Raw genomic sequence first — 23,248 nt, forward strand, 5'->3', positions numbered from 1 at the left:
TTTTTGCTGTTTTGTGTACTTGAGGCGCTATTGAGAATCTAGCGCTTCTCTATAGCACCTGAAAAGTCTCAGTTCCGAGAGAAATTTTGAGGTCTTTGAGAAGCTAAATAGGAATTACATAAAATTATACATTTATAAATTTTTTGATTAAATATATTTTCTCAATCAATTCGTTGAACTGAGCCAGGAAATAGCAAGATTTTTTTAAAGTTCCGTCTGAGGATAAATGCAATTTTTAGATTTCTATAAAATCTACTAAATAAGTATTTATCAATTTTTTGATACATCCTGATACACGGCTTGAACTCTAATCAAAAGAGCCTCAATTACAAAAAAAAAATATATACTTGTATAGTGAAGAACAATTGAATTTATTGAAATAGTTTCATTTTCAAAAGAAGTTACACTTTTTTACGGGGTTCATTTTAGATCCCAGCGGACATTTGAAGTCGTTTGCGAAATCTAAGCTGTTCGAAAATGGCCCGATGATACGCTTATCCTTCGGAGAATGAGTTTTATCGGATTTTAAGTTACTATATTTAGATGGATAATCGCAGTAAAAGTTAGCGTGGAATAACCAAAATAGTTGATTCGCATCGAATTGGGAGCTCGAATAAATTGGTTCTTCTCCATGTTTCTTGACCCAATCTTGGTAGGCGGCGTAACTTATTTTGATGCCAATATTGTCGGCGATGTTTTCATCTAAAAGTAATTGACCATCGAGCTGCGGGAAAAGAAATAAAATACAACATTAGAATCAAAGTAATTAACAGCTATTTTTTTAATAATATGTAGTCATACTGTTTTGTTGGTCGTTCCAGAAGTATAGTTATTGAACTGCTCAATGAGACACGTTTCTACTTCCTGGTATTTTAGATTAGTCAATTGACTCCAATTGTTCTCTCTCATATTGAACTTGTTAACGTATTTGTAACGATTGTCAACAACGTGTCCTAGTTCATGAGCAATAAGACTTCCAAGCGTAGCGTAATTAACGAAGTTTGGACGATTGATATTGAAATAAAAGTATTTCAGGATTCCAATATCTAGAACTTGATTTGAGAAAAAATTTTAATATATTTTTGCGAACGAAAGAGAATCAAAATTATTAAAAAAAGGTTTTTTTGTTTACCAATTCGACCAGAAAATGCTTCATTGTAACCATCGGCGGAAAGGAACTTAGATAATTTAAATACGAACGTAGAGTCCCTTTGGTTTTCCGGTTTCTGTGTTTCACGAATGAAGTTTTGTTCAAAGAATGTACTAATTTTTAAAAAATTCAAAAGATAATTATCAGGGGTGATTTTAATCCCTTGATAGAATTCTTCAAATTTTTTGTCATCTAACATTGTGTCAGTCGCTCCAAAAATAAAATCAACTAATTGCAAGTGCTGAATTATATCATTTTTAGCTTCGATATCCAGCCAACTTGTATGGTTTACGGTATCAATCAAAACTTGTTTGACATTTAAAGCTATCTTGTAAGCGCTGTTTTTAACGCGCTCTTCAACTTGGGAATGCCGGGCCCAATAGGAAGCCAACAGTTCGGGTAAATATAGATGTAATTCATCGAAACAATTTTTCTCATCTAACTTTTCAATTAAATATTCGATTGACTTCCATATGATATAATTAGCTTGTACTCTTTTCGGAGTTTCATCGACTAATTTTACGAATTTGGTAACATAATCGGGGTTAGTTATTATCACCACTGATTCATTGGTCAAATGGTAGCCATGAAATATTTTCTTCCATTTTATAGTTGGCCACTTTTCGATTGCTGCTTTAATAGTTATTGCATTATTATTATTTGTGCTGTTGAGTGGAGGTGAGTGATTCTCAATGCTTGCATAGTAGAGTTTCCGTTCGAAATCTAAAGACTTTCTAAATTCTATTTTAGCCTGCGATTCATTCACTCCGAAAAGTTTAGCAATACTGACCATATTCTCGATGTCAAAGTTTATTATAGTTGAATACGAAGGATTTGTTGTACTTACACTTGGGAAATCCAATTCCGGCGGATTAAACTGATTCATAAAATAGAGTAGATTAGTTATGAAAAATTTCAAAATTTCAACAATGATCTAAATTTTATTTTTGTTATACTCGCTCCAAAAGTTCAACTTTTGAGCGCTGGGTAGCGTCCGTAAAGGGACTCTTTTCTAGAGACTCTACCATACCGTCTTTTTTTTACGGCCTAGGCCGTGAAGTTTTACCCCTTCCTTTTTTTACACGCTTTTTATTAGCTTCACTTGTATGTATGTATGTATGTTTGTATGTTTGTAAACGACTTCTTTGGGCGCGATTTTGACGCACTTTAAACGGCCAGATTTCGTTCAAACTTCGTAGATTTATCGAGGACCGATAACAATACACTAATTTGATAAAATTATTCCATTTTTCAATTTGCGAAATAAGATTTTTTAATTTATATAATTTTTATTTATCGTCGATAAGGTAAGAATTTTAATTTTAATTTTTTTATCAATTTCTATATAGTCGATAAAGCAGGAATTTTATTTTCCAACCATTATTTTTAGTCGATTTATCTCATGTTAACAAATTTTCGAACACCAAAGAGAATTTTTAATTCAACAAAACAAATAATAGTTTAAAAAAACTAAAAAGTCACGCTTTTTATAGAAATCAAAACTAAAAAATAGAAAATAAATTTCAATTAAGAATAGTGTTAAAAATTTCAATAAATATTAATTAATAATAGTGTGAATAAAAAAAAAATTATTTAATTCTAAAAAAAGCGTGGGGTGCTTTTTAAGATATTATCAAAATGATAATCATTCTACTCATATCTGTCAATAAAATATTTATAACTATTGACACCATGCACCCCACGCTTTTTTTAAAATGAAATAATTTTTTTTTTTATTCACACTGTTATTAATTAATATTTATTGAAATTTTTAACACTATTCTTAATTGAAATTTATTTTTTAGTTTTGGTTTCTATAAAAAGCGTGTTTTTTAGTTTTTTAAAACTATTATTTATTTACGAACTTTTCGAGTACACCAAGACGAAGTTAAGAGAGATTGTAAAAAAAAAAAAGTCACATCTACAGATTCGGTAGAATCTGGTGCCAAGTTCCGTTCATTCCGTTGTAAACGGAGCGCCAGACTACCGAATGTATTTACCGTAAACAGAACGATATTTTTAGGTTGTAAAATTTTATTAATTCTACAGAACTTTTTTTTCTCCAATATTACTCTATAATTATACATTATATGTTATATTATCAATATTAATTGATAATGGTCATTGAAAATAATAAATTCTATTTAAAATTAATTAAATTCTCTAGCATAAACTATAGCGACCCAGATTTTTAGATTTTGAACTTTTTTCTTATGGAGAAAGTGACATGCCACAGACTAAATAATTCGAGAATGTATGGTAACTCTCCACTAGATGGGAGACTACAGTTAAAAAAATTTATGAGCTTGCGTCGATGCTCACTAGGGCTCGTCAATGTTACTCTAACACAAACTGTAGTTAGAAAGTTCGAAATCGAAAATAAAAGAAATAGTAACAATCATCAATATTACAAAAACCATGGAAATTTATTTTACGATTTTATAAAATATAAATATTATGATTGATTTGTCTATCAATCTAAACCAAAGGATATACTTGATGGAATTTTATTAATGCTTATTATTAGTTACTCTACGAGAAATAAAAGTTTAACGTGATTTTATTGTTACAATGGTATGAGCACTAATTTTCCGCGGCAAAAGTACATAATTTGAATTGAAAATTTTTTCAATCACATAAAATGTTGGAATTTTTTTTTAAAAATAAAATCTCTAGAATTTACTATCTATCAACTTTACATATGAATTTTTTTAAATTAAGTATTATTTATTAACTAGAGTCAATATCTACAAGAGCTCACATTGTTTGGGTTTAGTTTCTATGTAATAGTCAGCTGATTATTGCCTAAGTAATTCTGGTCGAGTGTTTTACAGATATAGGTGGCACTGCTATACTGCGACCGAACTGCGCGGACATTCAAAACGACAATATTCTGTACATAATGCTTATATTCATTATGAGTTTGATGAATCGTTTATTATTTACTAACAACATAATTATGATAATAATAATATGTAATAAAAATAATCATGCTAATAATAACAATAAAAATGAAGATAATACTGATAGTTATTATAATGATAACAATAGATTGATGTTAAAAATAATTGCATTCATAATATTGAACAATACGATTATTTTATTAAATTATTAAGGATTGTGATATTAAATCCAAATTCACAATTTCCTAAATTACAAAAAATATAAAAAATTTTTCCTACGATTTTATAAAATATAAATATTATGATTGATAATTCAAGTCTACCAATCTCATCCAAAAGATATACGCGACTAATTTTCATGAAATTTTATCGATGCTACTAGTTTCTTTACGGAAAAGAAAAGTTTAATTTATTTTTATAATAATTTTATGAACATTTCATATCCGTGGGAAAAGTACAAACTTTAAATTAAGAATGTAAAAAAATTTCTTATGAATACAAAAAAATTTACAGAGTAAACTACTAACTAAACTATCCAACAACCTTCTATGCGTATGTTGTTAAACATATTGTTCTAATTTAATTTAATTTATTAACCAGACCAAATAGATAATACGCTAAACATTGTTTGAGTTTTACTTTCTTCAGATATACCAGCTGTTCAGGGTCTCGAGAATTCTCATTAAGCAGTGTGTACATTCTATGATCTTTTGGTCATTTCCTGTAGGTGGCATTGTTATTCGATTCAGCGGGTTTCAAATAATCATAATTTTTAGATAATTCGTATTGTAATTATGCGTTTGATGCATTGTCTTATTTACTAGCAACAATATCATAATAATAATAAATGATAATTTAGGAGCTGATTTTTAAAATGGTATCTTTTCATTTTTGATTACCCTGATTAAACAAAATGATTTGATATGATTAAAAATGATTATTTTTCTAATTATTTTTAATCCTGTCAAATCATGTAAATCATTTCAAATCATATCTCTTAAGGGGCATTCAACATTGTGAAATCATTTTTAATCATTTTGTTTAATAAGGGTAATCGAGACACAGAACTGATTATCTCCAATTCTAAATATTTTTATCGAACTTTTTTAATTTTGCTATAAAGTGCTATCGGTTATGAAGCTACAATTTGATTTTGATTTAGGAATCTTCATAATTCTTGAAGTAATAAATATTTAAGAATTCAAAAACTGCTTTTTTAAAATATGAAAAGATTCCCTTTTGAAAATCAGCTCCTCAATTGTAATCATATCATAATAACAAATAAAAATAATAATAGTAATATTTATAATTATGCTAATATCGACAAAGCTAAAAATAATAATAGTTACAATATATTAAAAGTAATTATATCGGTAATAATAAATTGATGTTACAAATAATAGTAATATTAATATTTATTATTATTATTATTATTAAGTTTTAAACATCATAAAATTAATAACAGTAATAATAATAATAATAACAACACCAATGATGGCAATACCACAACTAATTACAATCGGCTTATTAATTTGAGTAGTGTTTATAACTGGTCAAAACTAGTGGAAATTCAGGACCCTGATAATTTCTTCATTACACTTACTGATAGTATTAAATCACTAGTTAATAATGCCAAAAGCAAGCCTAGAAATGTCCACAATAAAAATAAACCGCGAAATCAATGGATCACTAATGGTCTCATGATCTCATATAAGACTAAGGAGAATCTTTACTATATGTGGAGATTAAATAAAAATAATGTGGAACGTGAAATTCAGTATAAATCCTATTGAAAATTCTCAATAAAGCAATTAAATTAGCTAAATGTAATTTTGAAGCGAGAAAAGTAAAAACTATCATAATGATAGTAAAAATTATGGAATTATGTGAACAGTAAGCTAGGGAAAAACTCTGTAAATAAGGATATTGATTTCTTAATTAATAATAATGATAAAAATTTTTGCTGATAAGAAGGATATTGCAGATAATTATATAGATTTTTTTAGTAATGTTGGAAATAAACTTGCGAACAATCTTGGTTATCTAGAAGAAGTAAATATTGAAAGAACTGTAGAACCCAACTGTAATAGTATTTTCTTATCGCTAACAAATCAGACTGAAATTGAAAAAATTATTAATGAAATGAAAGAGAAATCAGGTGGAGTAGATAATATTCATAGTAAAGTATTAAAGTGCATTGCCAAAGATATTAGTTTACCTTTAGAATATATTTTTAATTTATGTATTAGTAATGCAATCTGGCCTAACGCGCTGAAAAAAGCTGATATAATACCAATTTTCAAATCTGGCAATAAACACCTGGCAACTAATTACAGGCCAATATCACTGATATCTAATTTAGCTAAAATATTTGAAAAAGTAATTTATGTAAGATTGTACGAATTTTCTATAAGTAATAACTTGATCTCAGATAAACAGTTTGGATTCATGAAGAACAGAGGCACTGATGATGCTCTAGCTTTTGCTTCTAGTTTTATATACGATAATTTAGATAAGAATCGTGCATCAGTACTGGTTTTCTTGGATCTAGCCAAAGCTTTTGATACAGTAAATCATAAAATTTTGTTAAATAAATTGTGGCGCAAAGGAATCAGAGGTCTACCTCATTAATTGATTGTAGATTATCTAACAGGTAGAGAACAATGTGTGAAATTAAATAATTGTTCTAGTGATTATAGATTAGTAAAAATTGGTGTTCCTCAAGGGACTATCTTAGGGCCTCTTCTCTTTATAATGTACATAAATGATATATTTAGTATTCTACCTCCTAAAGCGCTTGTATCATATGCTGATGATACAGTAGTTCTGTGTAGTGGATGTAATTGGTTGGTCGTTGCTGACCGTTTAACTGACTGGTTAAATAAGCTAGACCATTGGTTAAAGGCAATCAGCTAACGCTGAATGTTGATAAATCTACTTTTATTAATTTTAGTTGTTCTACGGACAGTGTACCTAGTAATTTTCATTTGTTCATTAAATATAGAGAGTTGAAAAGAGTTGAAAGTTGTAAATATTTGGGGATAGTTTTTGATTGCCATATGAAATGGAACATACATATTTCCGAACTAATGAAAAAGTCAAGTACTTTACCTTCCTCTTTTATAAATTAAGTAATTGGTTAAACCCATCGATATTGAAAATTATTTATCATGGTCTTTTTGAAAGTGTTATAAACTATGGAATTATTGCATGGGGTGGTGCCTATGAGAACGCTTTAAAACCGATTGTAAATCTGCAAAATAAATTGTTAAACAAAATGAAAATTACGGATGATTTGTTAAGACCACTGAAGATTAAACAATCTTATATTATCCAAGCTTTAAATCATTACTTTTATGATTGTCAGAAATTATATTTTGAGAGAATAACTAATACCAGGTCTAAACAGATAACTCTTCCAAAAGTTAATAGAACAATAAGTACCAAAAATGCAAATTACATAGCAATAAAATACTTCAATCGACTTCCAAATAATTTGAAAGAACTAAATTATAATAAAAGATTAAGAAAACGTATTGCGAGATGGATTAGTTCAATTAAACTTTAATTAATACTAATCGATATTTTGTGAAAAATTAGTAAAATTATTCTTAAGTTACTTTGTATACTACTGACTAAGTTACTCTAATATTTTGTATAAATTTTTATAAATGTATTATATTCCTTCTGGTGTCTATGCACAGGTGCTTTATGCATCTCTATAGAATATTTTTACCAGAAGTAAATGTTATTATTATTATTATATCCTAATGGCTATTATTATTATTATTATATCCTAATGGCTATTATCCTAATAAGAAGTATAATTTTGAATTTGATGTATTTGTATGCAGTATTTAACTTAACATGTAATATTCATAAATAAATATTACTATAATAATTATTGTTATTATTTAATTATTGTGCATTGACGTATTTAATCTAAATTAACAATTTTTTTGATTAAAAAAAAAGCGTTAAAAATTTCTTTATGTATATAAAAATTTAAAATTCCCATTGATCATCTGGTTTATTGATTAAAACTGAAGATTAAACGATTCTTAGTCATATTAAGTTTTTTAATGCTACTAGTACTATAAAAAAAAAAAAACTAATTTTTTGATCAGGTATTGAGCTCTTTAATTAACGAACATACGACCTTTTATATAATAATATCTTTGCCTGCAATAATCCATTTATATGTGACTTTTTAATTTTGCGCGGGAAAAGTACAAACCTTAAATTAATAATGTTAAAATTTTTATATGAATACAAAATTTTTCGTATAAACTACTAAATATTCTTATATGTCTATATTCTCAAACATTTTTTTCTTATTGAATTTTATTTATTACCTAAACTAAACACAGAACAATCTAAGCATTGTTTGAGTTCTACTTTCTTCGGATTAGTAGCTGTTCAAGGTCTAGAAAATTTTCATTGGACGGTATACATATTAGGGTGGGTCAAAAAAATCGAATAATTTATTTTTGACTTTATACTCTGAAAAATAGGTTCGTAGACACCTAAAAAGAATTCTCTCCAAGTATAAGCTCTTAATTATAACGGGAAGGTCCTCCGCTTTGCGGGTTTCTATTTTTTTCGAATAATCAGATAAAAAAATTTATATCTCGCTTCCAACTGCTTGGAAAAATATTCCGTGGCATAGATTTTGTGAGAAATTGAATGCTTTACAAAAAAGGTCTCTTATAACTTTTTTTCAAAAACTCAACCGATTAAAAGATATTCATAGTTGAAATTTGGCTATTTTAAGGAAAATATTCGTTTTTATTATGAATTTTATAAGTCGATGAAAAAAATTATTTCGGATTGCGGAACTCATGATTTTGTAGGAAATTTACTGCTCTACAAAAATGGTCTCTTATGATTTTTGATTAAGTGAAGCCGTTACGAGATATTCATCGTCAAACATTAACGAATATCAATATTTCCAGTTTTTGATCAATAATTCGATAAATTTTAATTTAAACTATGAGTTTCAGGAAAATTTACATAAATTTGAGTTTCGATCGATAAAGAAATGTTATAAACAATTTTTTTAATATTGTTTTCAGTCTTGAGCTTGTTTGATTGCATTAAAACAAGAAATTAGAGCATTTTTTTCGACATATAACCAATGATTAGTTTAATTTGAAGTGAATGACATATTTCTTTGTCAAATTTAATATGAAAAGTATTGAATCAAGTGAGAAACAACCAGTATTTAACGTTTTTATAGATAAATTTTTTATTGAATTATCAATTGCAATATAATTGTCTATATTTTTAAGATAACAGTACGCTATTACTATAAATAATTTCTTTTATTACAATTTGGGAATGTTTTTGATGTTCTTTGACAACTTGCAATAAGTACTGGAATTGTTCTTCATTTTTGTCAAGCATTGATTATATTCACTGACTAATGCAATAGCTCGCTCTGCTGAATCATTGACAACTTTTAGTTGTTGAAAGTATTCTTTATTTTCGAGATAACTCTCATTAGTAGGCCATAATTCAACATCGACATCAAGAAAGTCATACGGTAGATCGAAGATTTTGAAAAGATTTAATGACTTTTTAGACACAAAGTCACTCAGAGTTCTCTGCGCCAATGAATTCAAATCTTTTTAGCAATTACAAATCTTTTAGCTTTAGAATCTGTACCTTCACGAGTATTAACAGCTTCAACAATACGTTTTTTTACTTCTAATGGAACGCCATCGTCAAACAGTGATAAAATGGCAAGTTCATCGCTCAAATACCATAAGTGCGAAATCATTTTTTCACACGTAGCTGAAGAAATCAAAGGATTGATATGTTTGTACTCCAATAAATTTTTCATAAACTGCAAGTCATGATAAGCAGCAGTTGTTGCAGAAGTTGATGAAAACCAAGCTTTTAAATACAATGTGACTGTAAAAATACAGAAATGACGAAGACCATGCAATTCTTTCTGAGAGAGTTTGAATTCATCTCTGAATAGATACATTTTCAAACTATAAATGGCCTTAGCCATCCATCTAGCATGATGAACAGCACCAGGACGTTTGAAAGAAATCTTTTCTTGAGGCATTTCTCCAAGGAAAATCAATGATAATTCCAATAATTCTTTATCTAACTTATTATAACATTTCTTTATCGATCGAAACACAAATTTATGTAAATTTTCCTGAAACTCATAGTTTAAATTAAAATTTATCGAATTATTGATCAAAAACTGGAAATATTGATATTCGTTAATGTTTGACGATGAATATCTCGTAACGGCTTCACTTAATCAAAAAATCATAAGAGACCATTTTTGTAGAGCAGTAAATTTCCTACAAAATCATGAGTTCCGCAGTCCGAAATAATTTTTTTTCATCGACTTATAAAATTCATAATAAAAACGAATATTTTCCTTAAAATAGCCAAACTTCAACTATGAATATCTTTTAATCGGTTGAGTTTTTGAAAAAGTCATAAGAGACCTTTTTTGTAAAGCATTCAATTTCTCACAAAATCTATGCCACGGAATATTTTTCCAAGCAGTTGGAAGCGAGATATAAATTTTTTTATCTGATTATTCGAAAAAAATAGAAACCCGCAAAGCGGAGGACCTTCCCGTTATAATTAAGAGCTTATACTTGGAGAGAATTCTTTTTAGGTGTCTACGAACCTATTTTTCAGAGTATAAAATCAAAAATAAATTATTCGATTTTTTTGACCCACCCTAATACATATTTTATGATTTCTTGGTCATTGCCTATAGGTGGCACTATTATTCAATTGAGCGGGTTTCAAATAATCATAATTTTTAGATGATACCTAATATAATTATGCGTTTGATGCATTTAGTTATTCAGTAACAACAGTTTCACTAAATATTTTGAGAATGCATAATAATCCTTTACTAGACGGGAGACTAAAGCTAAAAAAGATATTTCGCAGCTTGCACTTACACCCGTCAGGGGCTGCGCTGGAAATATTTTTACATCAACTGTAGCTTCAAGAGAATAATTTGCTATGAAAAATACAGCCATTTCAAGATTTAGGTTAGTAACGTAGAAAAGTGAAGTAAAATCTTAGAGAGACTATCACAGATGTTAATAGAATAAAGTGTCGTTGCTGTACTTATTTTGTTATTTATTGACTTTTCAATTCGAGTAGAACAGTATTACATTTGGACAATAAACTTTTAAATGACAAAATATATCAAAATAAATTCTTTCAAAAGAAATTCTTTCTTTTTCTTAAATTTCTATTATAACAGTAGTTCATACCTTATTTTCCTAATATTAATTAATTGAAAAATATGAAAAAATTGTTTAGTTCTATGAATCAGAATTATTTCGGTTCAGACAGCGTTGAATATAACTGCTTAAATTTTGTCCCTATTATAATTTTTTATTTAGATATCTCTGCATAGGAACACTTTTTAACAATAATAGTAATTATAATACTGAAAGTATTAATATCGGTAATAATAAATTGATGTTAAAAATGAAAGCAATAATAATGTTTATCATTATCATTATTATTACTAAAATGATTCACTACTAAAATGATTATTACTAAAAAGTCCACGTTCATAAAACTCATCTCAATAATATTAGCACTTTACAAAAAAAAATAAGTCTCGTTTCAAAAATTTTCATTCTTTACAAAAAGATGTGAAATCCGAACAAAAACAGTTTCACTGTAAAAAAATTGCGCCAAGTCCACGTTCATAAAACTCATCTCAATAACGTTTGCACTTTACAAAAAAAAATAAGACTCGATATAATAATTGTCATTCTCTACAAAAAAAAGTGAAATACAAAAAAATACCAAGAAACTGTCATAATGTTAAAAAAATTGAAAGAAAATTTGTTGAAAATTTAAAAATTAAAAAAAAAAATTTTTATCGTACTTGGCGCGCGTCATTGAGTACCCCAAATTTTTTCAGGATAAATAAACATCCTTTTAATGATTAAAAATTTATAATTAAGTCAACCTATAAAATGCATGAATTTAATTAATCAACTATTATTATTTAATAATAAGTTTTACAAAATTTAGGTAAAATCGACATGTCATACGTATGTTATTTGAAATTTTTTAATCTTCCAGACATCATTTATGATTTTACTAAAACGCCCTCTCGTGTTTGGTTATGAAAACTACTTCAAAGTGGATACAATTGAGTGCTCTAGAAAATAAAACATATGGCCGACTAAATCGAGAAAATGCGGTGTGATTGCCAATCAAAATGTGTTAATTACAATACAACTAAGCAATATCAAGTTTCTTCATTGAAGCTTAATGGCAGAGCTGAAAAAAATTGAATCCAAAAATTTTATATAATTTCAGATGATTTCACCACACCACGATATTGATAGTTATTATGTCCACTAAACATTTAAAAAAAAATTTAAAAACGGATTTTTTCACTGAAACTCATAATTAATCGAGTAAGCAGTGTTTTTAATGAGTTGAGTATGCTTGACTAATGTAAATTTATAAGTATAAGAATGTATGAAATCATATATTATGTAATTAGAGCTGATCAGCCCGAATATGTATAACTATACATAATTACATAAATTCGAGCAAAATCGTTTTTTCTCGGGTTGACATTCTTCCGAAAAAATTTGGAGTACTCAATGACGCGCGCCAAGTACGATAAAAAATTTTTTTTTTTAATTTTTAAATTTTCAACAAATTTTCTTTCAATTTTTTTAACATTATGACAGTTTCTTGGTATTTTTTTGTATTTCACTTTTTTTTGTAGAGAATGACAATTATTATATCGAGTCTTATTTTTTTTTGTAAAGTGCAAACGTTATTGAGATGAGTTTTATGAACGTGGACTTGGCGCAATTTTTTTACAGTGAAACTGTTTTTGTTCGGATTCAAGTGTACCGACCAATGATTGTGAGTAAATTTTAAGCAGTTACCCTGATAGCCACCTTATCTATAACTTACTGTCAATCTACGTCCGCAATTTGAAGCAAACTTGACGGAAAGAGTTGGCAAAGCGAGCGATTACCTATTAGTTACCTATAACTTACTCTGCAAATAGACGTCAAAACTTGCTGTACAAGTATTTCCTTCAAATTGTAGTAAAGTTGAAAAGAAATTTAACTACAAGTTTGATTGTTAACTTGTATTCAAGTTGCGGCCGTAGATTTCCATCAATTTGCTTACAACTGTTGTTGAGAGAAGAATTACCGCCAACTTGATGTATAAATTAACCGTAACTGCTGGAAGTCAACACTTACTGAGAAAGCGCTGGCTATCAGGGTACTATTGAGTAGCGCTAAGGATTATTCTGCTGGCAGTTTATTATGAAGCGGACCTAATGTTAATAAAATAACAACCACGCCATAAATAAATATTAACAAAAAGATAATTAATATAAAATTAAGTTTTGTTGCCCTTGTGATACTTCATTAAATTTAAATATGTAATTATTTGCCTCCTATCCCTCAAAAGTTAAACTTATAGAGCGATAATAACAAAAAATATTGTATGTCATTCGGTCGTTAAGTGGCAATTTTGACAACGGCCTTTCTTCGATATTCGCTTTAATGATTGTGACGCGAATGTTCGATAACAAGCGTCAATTTCCAACCTCAGCTACGCCTCGGACGTTAAAATTACGCCCGTTTTGAACCCTTCCGCCGCAAACCTTAAGCTCATATCGAAATATCGTCGCTGTCAGAAAACCGCCACTTCACGGTCTTATGACATAAATATCTATATTTTATTTTAGTGGAACTTACCTCGAAAAGTAATACATTTCCTATTGATAGTGATATGAATGGTTTGTAAATAGCAAAACTCTTAATACCTATGCTTTCCGCTTTGACATTAATGTCAATCAAATCAAAATAGGTTTCATTCCATTGAGAGCCAATAACAACCGGCCAATCGTGTAATACGGAGACTATACTTTTCATAACATTAATATCTTGGTTTCTGATCCTGGAATCTGAGGAAACAAAAGGTTCTAGTTAGTTTATTTAATAACTAAATCATCTCTCAAATCCTCTTTTTACGACAGAATCTAAGTAAAAAATCGATATTAAATCAGTATTTTTGAGAATCAAGTAAACTCAAAATGATCAAAATAAAAAAAGTCATTACTGAATTGTTTGTTGAATTCATTTAAATTTTCACATGAAGTCATGTAATTGTTTATGAAGTTGAAAGGCCTGACTGTATTTGACGAATTACTTCTCCGTACTAATTCTATCAACTGGCGCTTTTGATCAGCCAACGGTGCAAAAAGATTTTGAGAAGGTGGAAGTCGCACTCGAGATCCATTAACATTACCAAAATTACCGCATGCGTATTCATAGAAATCATCACAAGGGACTACATCTTGTTTAAGATTTTCTTGTATCTTTAGCTCTAAAAAATAAATTCATTAAATAGATTATCATCCTTGTGATTAATATGTTAAAAGGACATGAAGAGTTACCAAAATCTAAGTTATCTTGTATGCATTCCTGAGTACTGCAATTGTTACAATGTTTGTTGAATAAACATTTATTGGTATTATTCGAAGCTTCAGTTATTATAATTGAAACAATAATTGCTAGCAAGTTTAACCAGAGTTTCGTCCTGTAACAGAAGTTATTCACATTTAAAATTATTCATGGAGCGTGATATGTCTCATTGGATACTAGTTTGTTAAAAAAAAATCCAACTTAGATTGAATAACGTTTTTATAATTTTTTTACATTACTAAAATCAGTTTTCAGAGATGTTTCATTTTCTTATACGAAATTAAAACAACATTACAAGTTTTAACAAACAAAAAAAAATTATTTGTAACTTCCCGCTGAGAAAATTAAAAATTTTCAAAAATCGGGAAGTTATTGGTTTTACCCCGTTTTTTAAAAATCGAGTTTTTATTAGATCTCGACGTTTTGAGGTCTTAGGTGTGTGTGTGTGTGTGTGTGGAAAAAAATTTTTTCAAAAGTGGTTTTTTTGGAATAACTTTTAAACGGATCAACTGATCGATTTCAAAAACTAATCAGCTCTTAACCTTGAAAAACCACGTCGATCGCCGCCAATCCGGTCAAAATCGGTTGATTCGTTCCAGAGACATCGTGATTGAAAGAAAACCGAAAAAAAAAAAGCTCGAAGAGCTCAAAATAACATACAGATTGTATTTTTAGCTCGAAGAGCTCAAAAACAACGGCCATGTATTAACGGAATTAGCGGGAAGTTGCAGAGATGGCCTTTAGGGTCAACTGATTTCCTAATTTTTTTATCATTTATTTTTCTTATAAGTCAAATAAAAAAAAGATGTTCGTTTACCTTGCCACTAAAAAAATTGACGTAATTGAGCTCTTAAAAAATTCGTGTTTCAGAGCGAACAATATAAATTAATTATTGCGGAAGATAAAGTCTAAATAAATTAAAAAAATAAACAGAATTTAGTCGGGTGAGAATATGAGGGACTCAATGCGTAATCGAACACATTGGAACCGGAGCATCTTCGATTTGGTTGAAATTTTTCTATAGTTTCTGATCAATCGTAGACCTTAGGAAATTTTCAAATATTTGGTTTTCAATTTTTAAACAACAATTAATTTATTGAAACTTTTTTTTTTTCTAACTTCCCGCTTAGAAAATTGAAAATTTTTGAAAATCTGGGTAGTTATTGTTTATATCCAATTTTTCGAAAATTGAGTTTTCATCAATTTTATAAATTATTGTCTCTAATAAGATTTTGAACAAAAAAAGTACAAAAATTAATACAAAGATTTCGTTGTGTTTTTTTTTTTTTTTTTTTTTTTTTTTTTCAGATTATCGGCAAAAAAAATTATTTGATGATGACCATTTTTGATTATTCAAATTATATTCTATCAAAAACTTTAATATTTTGCATTACAACAAATAAAAAAATACTTTCATGAATACTTCCATGTTGAATAACTTACATGTTGAAAACATTTACTGCAGCTCACACAAAAAAAGTGCAAAGAAAAAGTATCCACCGGCACAACGTGGTTACCGTATTCTTACAACAGTCGTTTGATTTTTAGAGGTTAGTTAGAGGTAGAGGTGAGTATATCAGAAACAACTATGATATTGTACTTAATTTTTCAATCACACCGACGTGGAATATTGAATTATTTTTAAGTAATAAAACTATTTATCAATTAAGAAATCCATCGTTTTAGTGTCTGTATTGTCAGATCATTTTATATATGATATGATAAGAAATGAACGAATTGTAAAGTAACATTAAAGTAATCTTTTGTCGAAGTAGGAAGGCTAGTAACAATGTGATTCATTCGATTAATCTTAATTGATGTACTAAGAAAAAAAAGCTGAAAAACGTTTGAACCTGCAGGCCATCCCAAGCACTTCCCGCTATGTATGAGCTCAAAACGATCGAGAAAGTATCTATTGTAAAGTTTTGAGCTCATAAAAACAACTTGTGTGCTTTTTCAAACTCTTCGATCTCGATATCTAGTGGTTATTGTATAATGGACCGCTAACTGATCAGATTGATTCTAGAAACTTGTTAAGAAGAAAAAAATACTAATGTAGAGAAAATCATTATTATTTATATAAAAAGCTTTGTTCTTAAAAGAAGTTACATTTTTTTTACGGGGTTCATTTTATATCCCAGTGGGCATTTGAAGTCTTTTGCAAAATCAAGGCTGTTTGATAATGACCCAATTACACGTTTATTATCCGGAGCATAATTGTCATTTGAAAGAACGTCAAATTTTGTTTTATAATCACAATATTGATTAGCATATGACAGCCAAAATATCTTGTTTGCATCAAATCGCAATCTAGAATCGTGAATTAGTTTCAAACCGTGTTTTTTAACCCAATCTTTGTAGACAGAGTACGCAGATTTAATGCCAATATTATCAGCAATATTCTCTTGTAAGAATTATTTACCGTTGAACTACAGAAGAAAAAAGTGATTTCAGTTACATCAAAATTTGATAAGTTTACTAATTTTTTAAACATTGCGTGTTTATACTTTGTAGTTAGCTGTTCCAAAGGTAAAGTTATTGAACTGCTCAATTAGACATGTTATTGAACTGCTTATTATAACAAATATGAAGTGATAAGAAAGTATTTTAAGTATTGACAGTTTTGTAATCCCTGAAATAAAAATACATGAGACTTTGATGTTAGTCAATAGTCGAAACTCAGAAAAAACGGGACACGATTTATCACTGATTAAAATTAAGATGCGCGCGTAGCGCGCTATTCAAATTACTAGTATATCAAAAAAATTTTATGAATACTTATATTTTGGGAATATTTACTGTAGCTGATTTGCAAAAAAAATATTTACGGGCAAAACGTAGACTGTGAATGTGACCTGATTGTAATGAGTGTCGTTCAATTTATTAAGACTAATTATAGTAGACCTGAGGACAGTCAAGAGAGCTATTGCTTCACACAAAATTCCCCAATAACACTCAGTCATTAGTATATTGTGCAACTAGTGCGGCAACGTCGCACGAGTTGCAGATACTATTTTTTATTACGAATGCGGAACAAAAGTGAACATAAAATTGGGGCTCAGAAGTAAAGTCGCGGTGGGGTCCAGGGGCAAAGCCCCGGTGAGGGGCTGGGGGCAGAGCCCCCCCCCCTAGACCAAAAATAATAACTGAAAAATTTTAAAATGTTAGTTATCGATGAGAACATTTTATATTTGATAAGAACAAGAAAAACAACAGCAACATAAGGAACATTAAATAATTGGGTGTATTAGAACTATCCATTAAATACTTATCATTTCAGTGTCGGAATTTTATGTTTTATGGAGTATGATAAACAAATAATGAAGATTAATAATTAATGAATCATGTGGCAACATTAAAGTAATTCTTTTGTCAAAAGGAAATACTTTTCCTTTTAGCAAGTAAAAAAGCTAGTTGTTTATTAGTACAATATTTTTTCTCAAATTATAAAATAATTGAACACATAGAAAATTCAAAAGACGATATGTTTCGACATTGAAGCTAACAAATCGTTAAATCGTTTCCATCTATGTACTCGGTAGATTTTGGCGCCAAGTCCGGCTCAAATCCCTAGTAAAAGGAACGCCAGACTACCGAGTATGTTTACTGTAAGTAGAACGATATTCGAAGGTTGCAAAAGTTAATTAATTGTGCATACTTTTTTCCCCATTAATAATACTTTATAATACTTTAATTGTATGTTACCAATATTAATTAATTATAGTCAGTGATAATTATGAATTCTATTTAAAATTAATAAAATTCACCGCCACCAACTATAGATCCTGACTTTTTTCTTATGGAAAATAACATGATAGACCATATAAAATGAGATTGGATGGTAATCCTCCAATAGATGGAAAACTACAGTTAAAAAAAGACATTTCACACCCTGCAACTTCCCGCTAATTCCATATAGGCGCTTAAAATTACACTTATGACGTTTTTAAGCTCGAAGAGCTCAAAAATACAATTCGTCTGTTATTTTGAGCTCTTCAAGGTCAAAAGTCTGATAGAAGTTTAACTTTAAAGACCATCACCACACAGAAAAATAATTAACTTGAATCAAGTAAATAATTTTGAAAAACTTCATCTTCTTGATTTGAGTAGAAAAATTCTTAAACTAAGAAATTTTTCTTAGTTTAAGTTAAATTGACTTGATTCAAGACAATGAAACTCTTGATTTTTTAATCTTGATTCAAGTTAAATTTTTTTTTAGTGTAAAATGTGTCGCTTTGACCAAGCTCAATTTTTGATAGGTTCTCTAGTTCCAGAATTTGTGTTTCAAATAAAGTTTGTTTTCCGTGAGGGTAACAAAAGCTTCGAATAAAATAAAACGAATAACAAAATTGAAATAGTTGAGCTGTTTCGGAGAGCCTATTTTGCGCCATATTTTCCAATCGATGATCGTCGAGGTATTTTAGTAATAAATACGTGACTAGGAACAGAAAAAAATGGTTATGTTTTTATTTTTTTTTTATGATAGAATCAAAGTCTAAGTATCAAAACAAAAACCCTAAAAAAGTTATTTTTGTTGACCCAAATAATCATCTAAAATCGAAACAGTAAAAGTATTGATTATTGTTAGGTTAATTTAAATGTTGAATAATTATAAAATAGAGACGGTTTGCCGAGTTCAACGATTAAGACAGCAAACGTTGACTTAGCGTACTATTCACGATATACTTGGCTATTAGCATCACATTGACTTCAAAAACAACAATACTCGAATTACTGCAATTAATTCTGTTTAACCTTGTCTATAGACATTTTAACAACCGCACTCCGTTATTTCCATAAAAATAACCGAATAAATATTTTAAAAGTTGGCGTACATGTGAAATCTTGGATGGTGAAATAAATTTATTGTAAAAGCTCAGAGAATGAAGGATCCACAGAAAATCAAGTTGACATTTTTATTTTACTTTAATATTTTGTGTTTAAATTTATATCATCTATTATTTTAAAATTGTTTACTTTTAAACAGAACAAATCAACCGAATATTTTTATATTCACACTTGATTATCATTCAATCATTTCAGCATTTACGTTTTATGTAAATTTAATAAACCAACCCAACATATTAAAATATTAATTAATCCTGGTTTATAGGTCCAAGGGATATTAAAATATAATATAAATATAGAGGTAAATTTTGTAAAATTCTGTGGGCTCATATTATATAAATAAATGAATATTAATATTATATACATAGAAGAGTGTTATTCCCAATAGCACGTCCTTGTTGATCATCCACGCGTTCATTCTTCTTCCTTCATTTTAATTGGCAGCTGCTGCCAATCGCTAACCATACATATACTCTTTATATACACCCAACATTCCCTTCATATTACTAAAAGCAATAATTCAACGAAATACACCACAAGCAAAATTAAAAGTTAATTGAATTTATAAATCGAAATTCTGGCTTCACTGTACGAATCACTGATTTTGTCGAAATGTCTCTAACATACATTTAAAAGAAGGAATATTAAAAAAAAATGTTGTTGTCATGAGGAAAGTCAGGAATACACAGTGATTTTTTATGAAACTAAATTAATATTGATTAATGCGAAGAAATAGTATTTGTTATGGGAAGTAATGTGATTATGTTCACAGTAAAAAATATTGTCTAAAATCAACACAATTTCTAAATATGGTCCACACAAAATTAGTGTTAAAATTTAACACACTCTGTGTTTAAATGACACAATCTTTGAGTTAAAATAACACAGAGTGTGTTGAATTTTAACACTAATTTTCTGTAGACCGTATTTAATACAATATTTTTTACTGAGTTTCTAAAACATGATTCGACTTAATGAGAAATTTCATACTGGCTTGATCCCACAAATCAACTTTTAAAATATCTTTTCACCCAGTTATTTTCAAGAAATAAAATTTTTCTGATAAAAAGAGCGTATTTTCTGACCAAAGCGATTGGTTTCATTCTTAGGATAGAAATTGCAAACTTTTTGTCCTTTAAACGAAATCAAAATCATTTTTTAAGGCTCGTCAAAAATGCTTTTGTTTTTTGTAAGTCTCTAAATAACTCACTAAGTTGACAGTTGAAAATTACGAAATCGGTCTTAAACTGCCTTATCTTGACTGGTTTTTAACATAAATTAAAACTTCACGTTTCAATTCACGTAATGCGAAGAATAAAAAGACTGGGACGTGATGAAGCACGATTTTTTTTATGTTGATTTATTGAAACTTTTTTTTTTATTTTTGATTTTAAATATAATTTTATCTTCAACAATTTTTTAAGGTTATTTATAAAAATTTCCAAAATTACTGAATATATCTTGATGATCGACATTTTCTTATTTTTTTATATGAAACTTCAACCCTTACTGTGAATCCTGTAAAATATTTACACAGTTGCGGTTTTCTTTAGTCAATTTTATTCTCGTATTCGTGATTTTTGTTATGATAAAAAATTTTTTATTGAGAGAAAATTAAAAATTTATATAACAATCTTAATCTGAAGAGATTGCTTTAAATGAAATATTGCAACCCTATTTTTGCTACGACAAAATGTTTTTTTGTTTTTTTTTTTTTTTAATTATTTTTCATTTTCTTCTTTACATATTTATGCTTGTCTCGTATACTTATTTCATTTGTTTATATAAGTACATAAGTACTCCGTCCAACAACTAGGACATTATTTCGAACGTGCTAACCCATATAGGAATCGCCAGAGTTGAACGCCGGGGCCAAGCTTGCGCCAATACTGGGGTACCAAGCTTGGTGTCCCAGTCTTGGCCCAAGACTGGGTAAAGTAGCCTTGGCCGTTTCTTCGGTAAACCAGCCTTGGGCCAAGCCTGGGTAGCTCATCCTTGGCCGATCCATGACACGCAAGCTTTGGGCCAAGCCTCAATAACTAAGGAAAATATTTGTAAATTTTTAATTAATTTTATTTGATTGGAATAAATATTTTGTAACAGTTTTACCTGCTCAGGTTAGCCCCTAATCAATTTTAAAATTAACTAACAAAACTAACAACAATAAAAATTATCAGGGCGCCACTAGGATTATTAATCACGGTTCCTGGAACCGGTCCAGAGCTGAGAAAATCCTATCTTAGGGTAGAGAGAGTGGAGGAAGGTTGCTGTTAAATAACAAAAATTTAATTAACAAGATCGATCGATATTTATTAACAATAAAAATAAAACTTAACAGAGTTGGCTTAAAATTAGTTAACAAATTTCATTCACACACACACTAACCACACTTAACAATATCCTTATTCTCGACGAGCCCCTTTCGGCGTCTACCCGTCGATTTCTAACTTATTCTCGACGAGCCCCTTTCGGCGTCTACCCATCGATTTCTAACACGTGCCCCTTTCGGCGTCTACACGTGATGGGCCCCTTTCAGCGTCTACCCGATTTCTAAACCTACAATCACCCGCACAGAGACGAATCATATACCGGGCTCGTTGACTCGGCTCACAGGAGTAACAGCCCAGCGACGAAACATAGACCTAATCACTCTGCAACTCACACATAACCCACACTTGTCTCACACTCACACTACTAACTTGACTCTACTTTATAAATTTTACTTTAATAAAAATTGACTGTAACTAATTTCAATTAAATATTCCAAATCAAATTATTCAATCATTAGTAATTTAATAAAACGATAATTTTCAATTAACAATCAATTTCTAACTAACTACGACAATTCTCAAATTCCAATTGTTAATTTTAATTCTATTAAAATATTAGATGGATTAAAACTCCTCAGTAACTTATAGTCATGGTCTTAACAATATAACAATAACTATTTAAAACAAAAGGTCTTAATACCTTGGATTAACTTTTGATAATTAAATAAATCACAATATAAAATTCTCAATTACATTCAAAATTATTAACATAAGTTAATTAATTAATTCTGACTAAGTTTTTACTGTGACAATTTTTGACTCAATTAACTAATTTCTAGGACTTAATGTCCACGCCGATAATTATCAAGTTTCAGTAATTTCAATTTCACTACTTCACGGACTTAATCCCAAAATTATTAAATTCATACTTGACGGAATAATTTTATAATATAATATTCTCAATAAATAATTCCTAATATAATATTCTTACTAATTAATTCTTAATATAAAATATTATCAATAATTTTCTATTAGTTTTATCTATTATAAAAAATTCGACACAAGTCGAAATATTCAATTTTTAATTGCTAGAACATTTGCTAGCTGTTTTGCTTGACCTCGGGTATTGGAATTTACTGCGACACCAAAAATTGACGCTTGACTAAAATTCCACGAATAAAAATTTGTCGATTTTTTTTCAATGACAAAAATTAATCAATTTTACTAAGTTAATTGTTATAAAAATTACAACAATAAAATTAACGAAATTTTCGGATGTTAATTTATTAATTGATTATTTCTAGTTATTAAAATTTCCCCGCAAGGTCGATTGAGTGATTCTCGGGTATAAACCCCCATGAAAATCACTAAATCCAAAACTAGCAAATGTTTCACTATTAATCTATTAATAATCGTCGATTAAACGATCCAATTGATAAATAATTAGGAGAAGTAACTGGGCATTGGATAAACCGCGGTCCACTTCCTTCCCACAGAGCAATAATTGACACCTTGACGAACAAAACGATGATCTAAATCACTCGTTGAGGATGAAGTCCTAGTTGTAGTTGACTTCCTTCGTCTCGTCAGTACTCTCGG

The 23,248-nt window shown here is 28.9% G+C and overlaps 1 protein-coding gene across 1 annotated transcript; it reads right to left on the minus strand.

The window, feature by feature from the left end:
* Nucleotides 1–391: 391 nt before the first annotated feature.
* LOC141535996 (neprilysin-2-like) lies at nt 392–21,372 on the minus strand. Its single transcript, XM_074256189.1, has 6 exons — nt 21,219–21,372; nt 14,257–14,433; nt 13,803–14,011; nt 1,133–2,027; nt 802–1,052; nt 392–724 (listed from the first exon to the last, which is right to left on the minus strand). Exons 1-6 carry the CDS (start codon nt 21,370–21,372, stop codon nt 392–394), a joined length of 2,019 nt encoding a protein of 672 aa, XP_074112290.1.
* Nucleotides 21,373–23,248: the final 1,876 nt, after the last annotated feature.

Source organism: Cotesia typhae, unplaced genomic scaffold (assembly GCF_013202065.1).
Source record: "Cotesia typhae breed Kobodo isofemale line unplaced genomic scaffold, CoteBio_Ctyphae scaffold_152, whole genome shotgun sequence".
In the NCBI taxonomy this organism is placed as follows: Eukaryota; Metazoa; Arthropoda; class Insecta; order Hymenoptera; family Braconidae; genus Cotesia; species Cotesia typhae.

Bases quoted from the DNA above. Each gene is read 5' to 3' on its own strand.
- LOC141535996 (XM_074256189.1), bottom strand. From the start codon at position 21,372: ATGAGCTACCCAGGCTTGGCCCAAGGCTGGTTTACCGAAGAAACGGCC. The intron at 14,012-14,256 runs GTAATTCGTCAA...TTGTTTCCTCAG, and splicing joins GATAGAATTAGTACGGAGAA to ATTCCAGGATCAGAAACCAA. The intron at 2,028-13,802 runs GTAAGTTCCACT...TTTATGAATCAG, and splicing joins GAAATGTATTACTTTTCGAG to TTTAATCCGCCGGAATTGGA.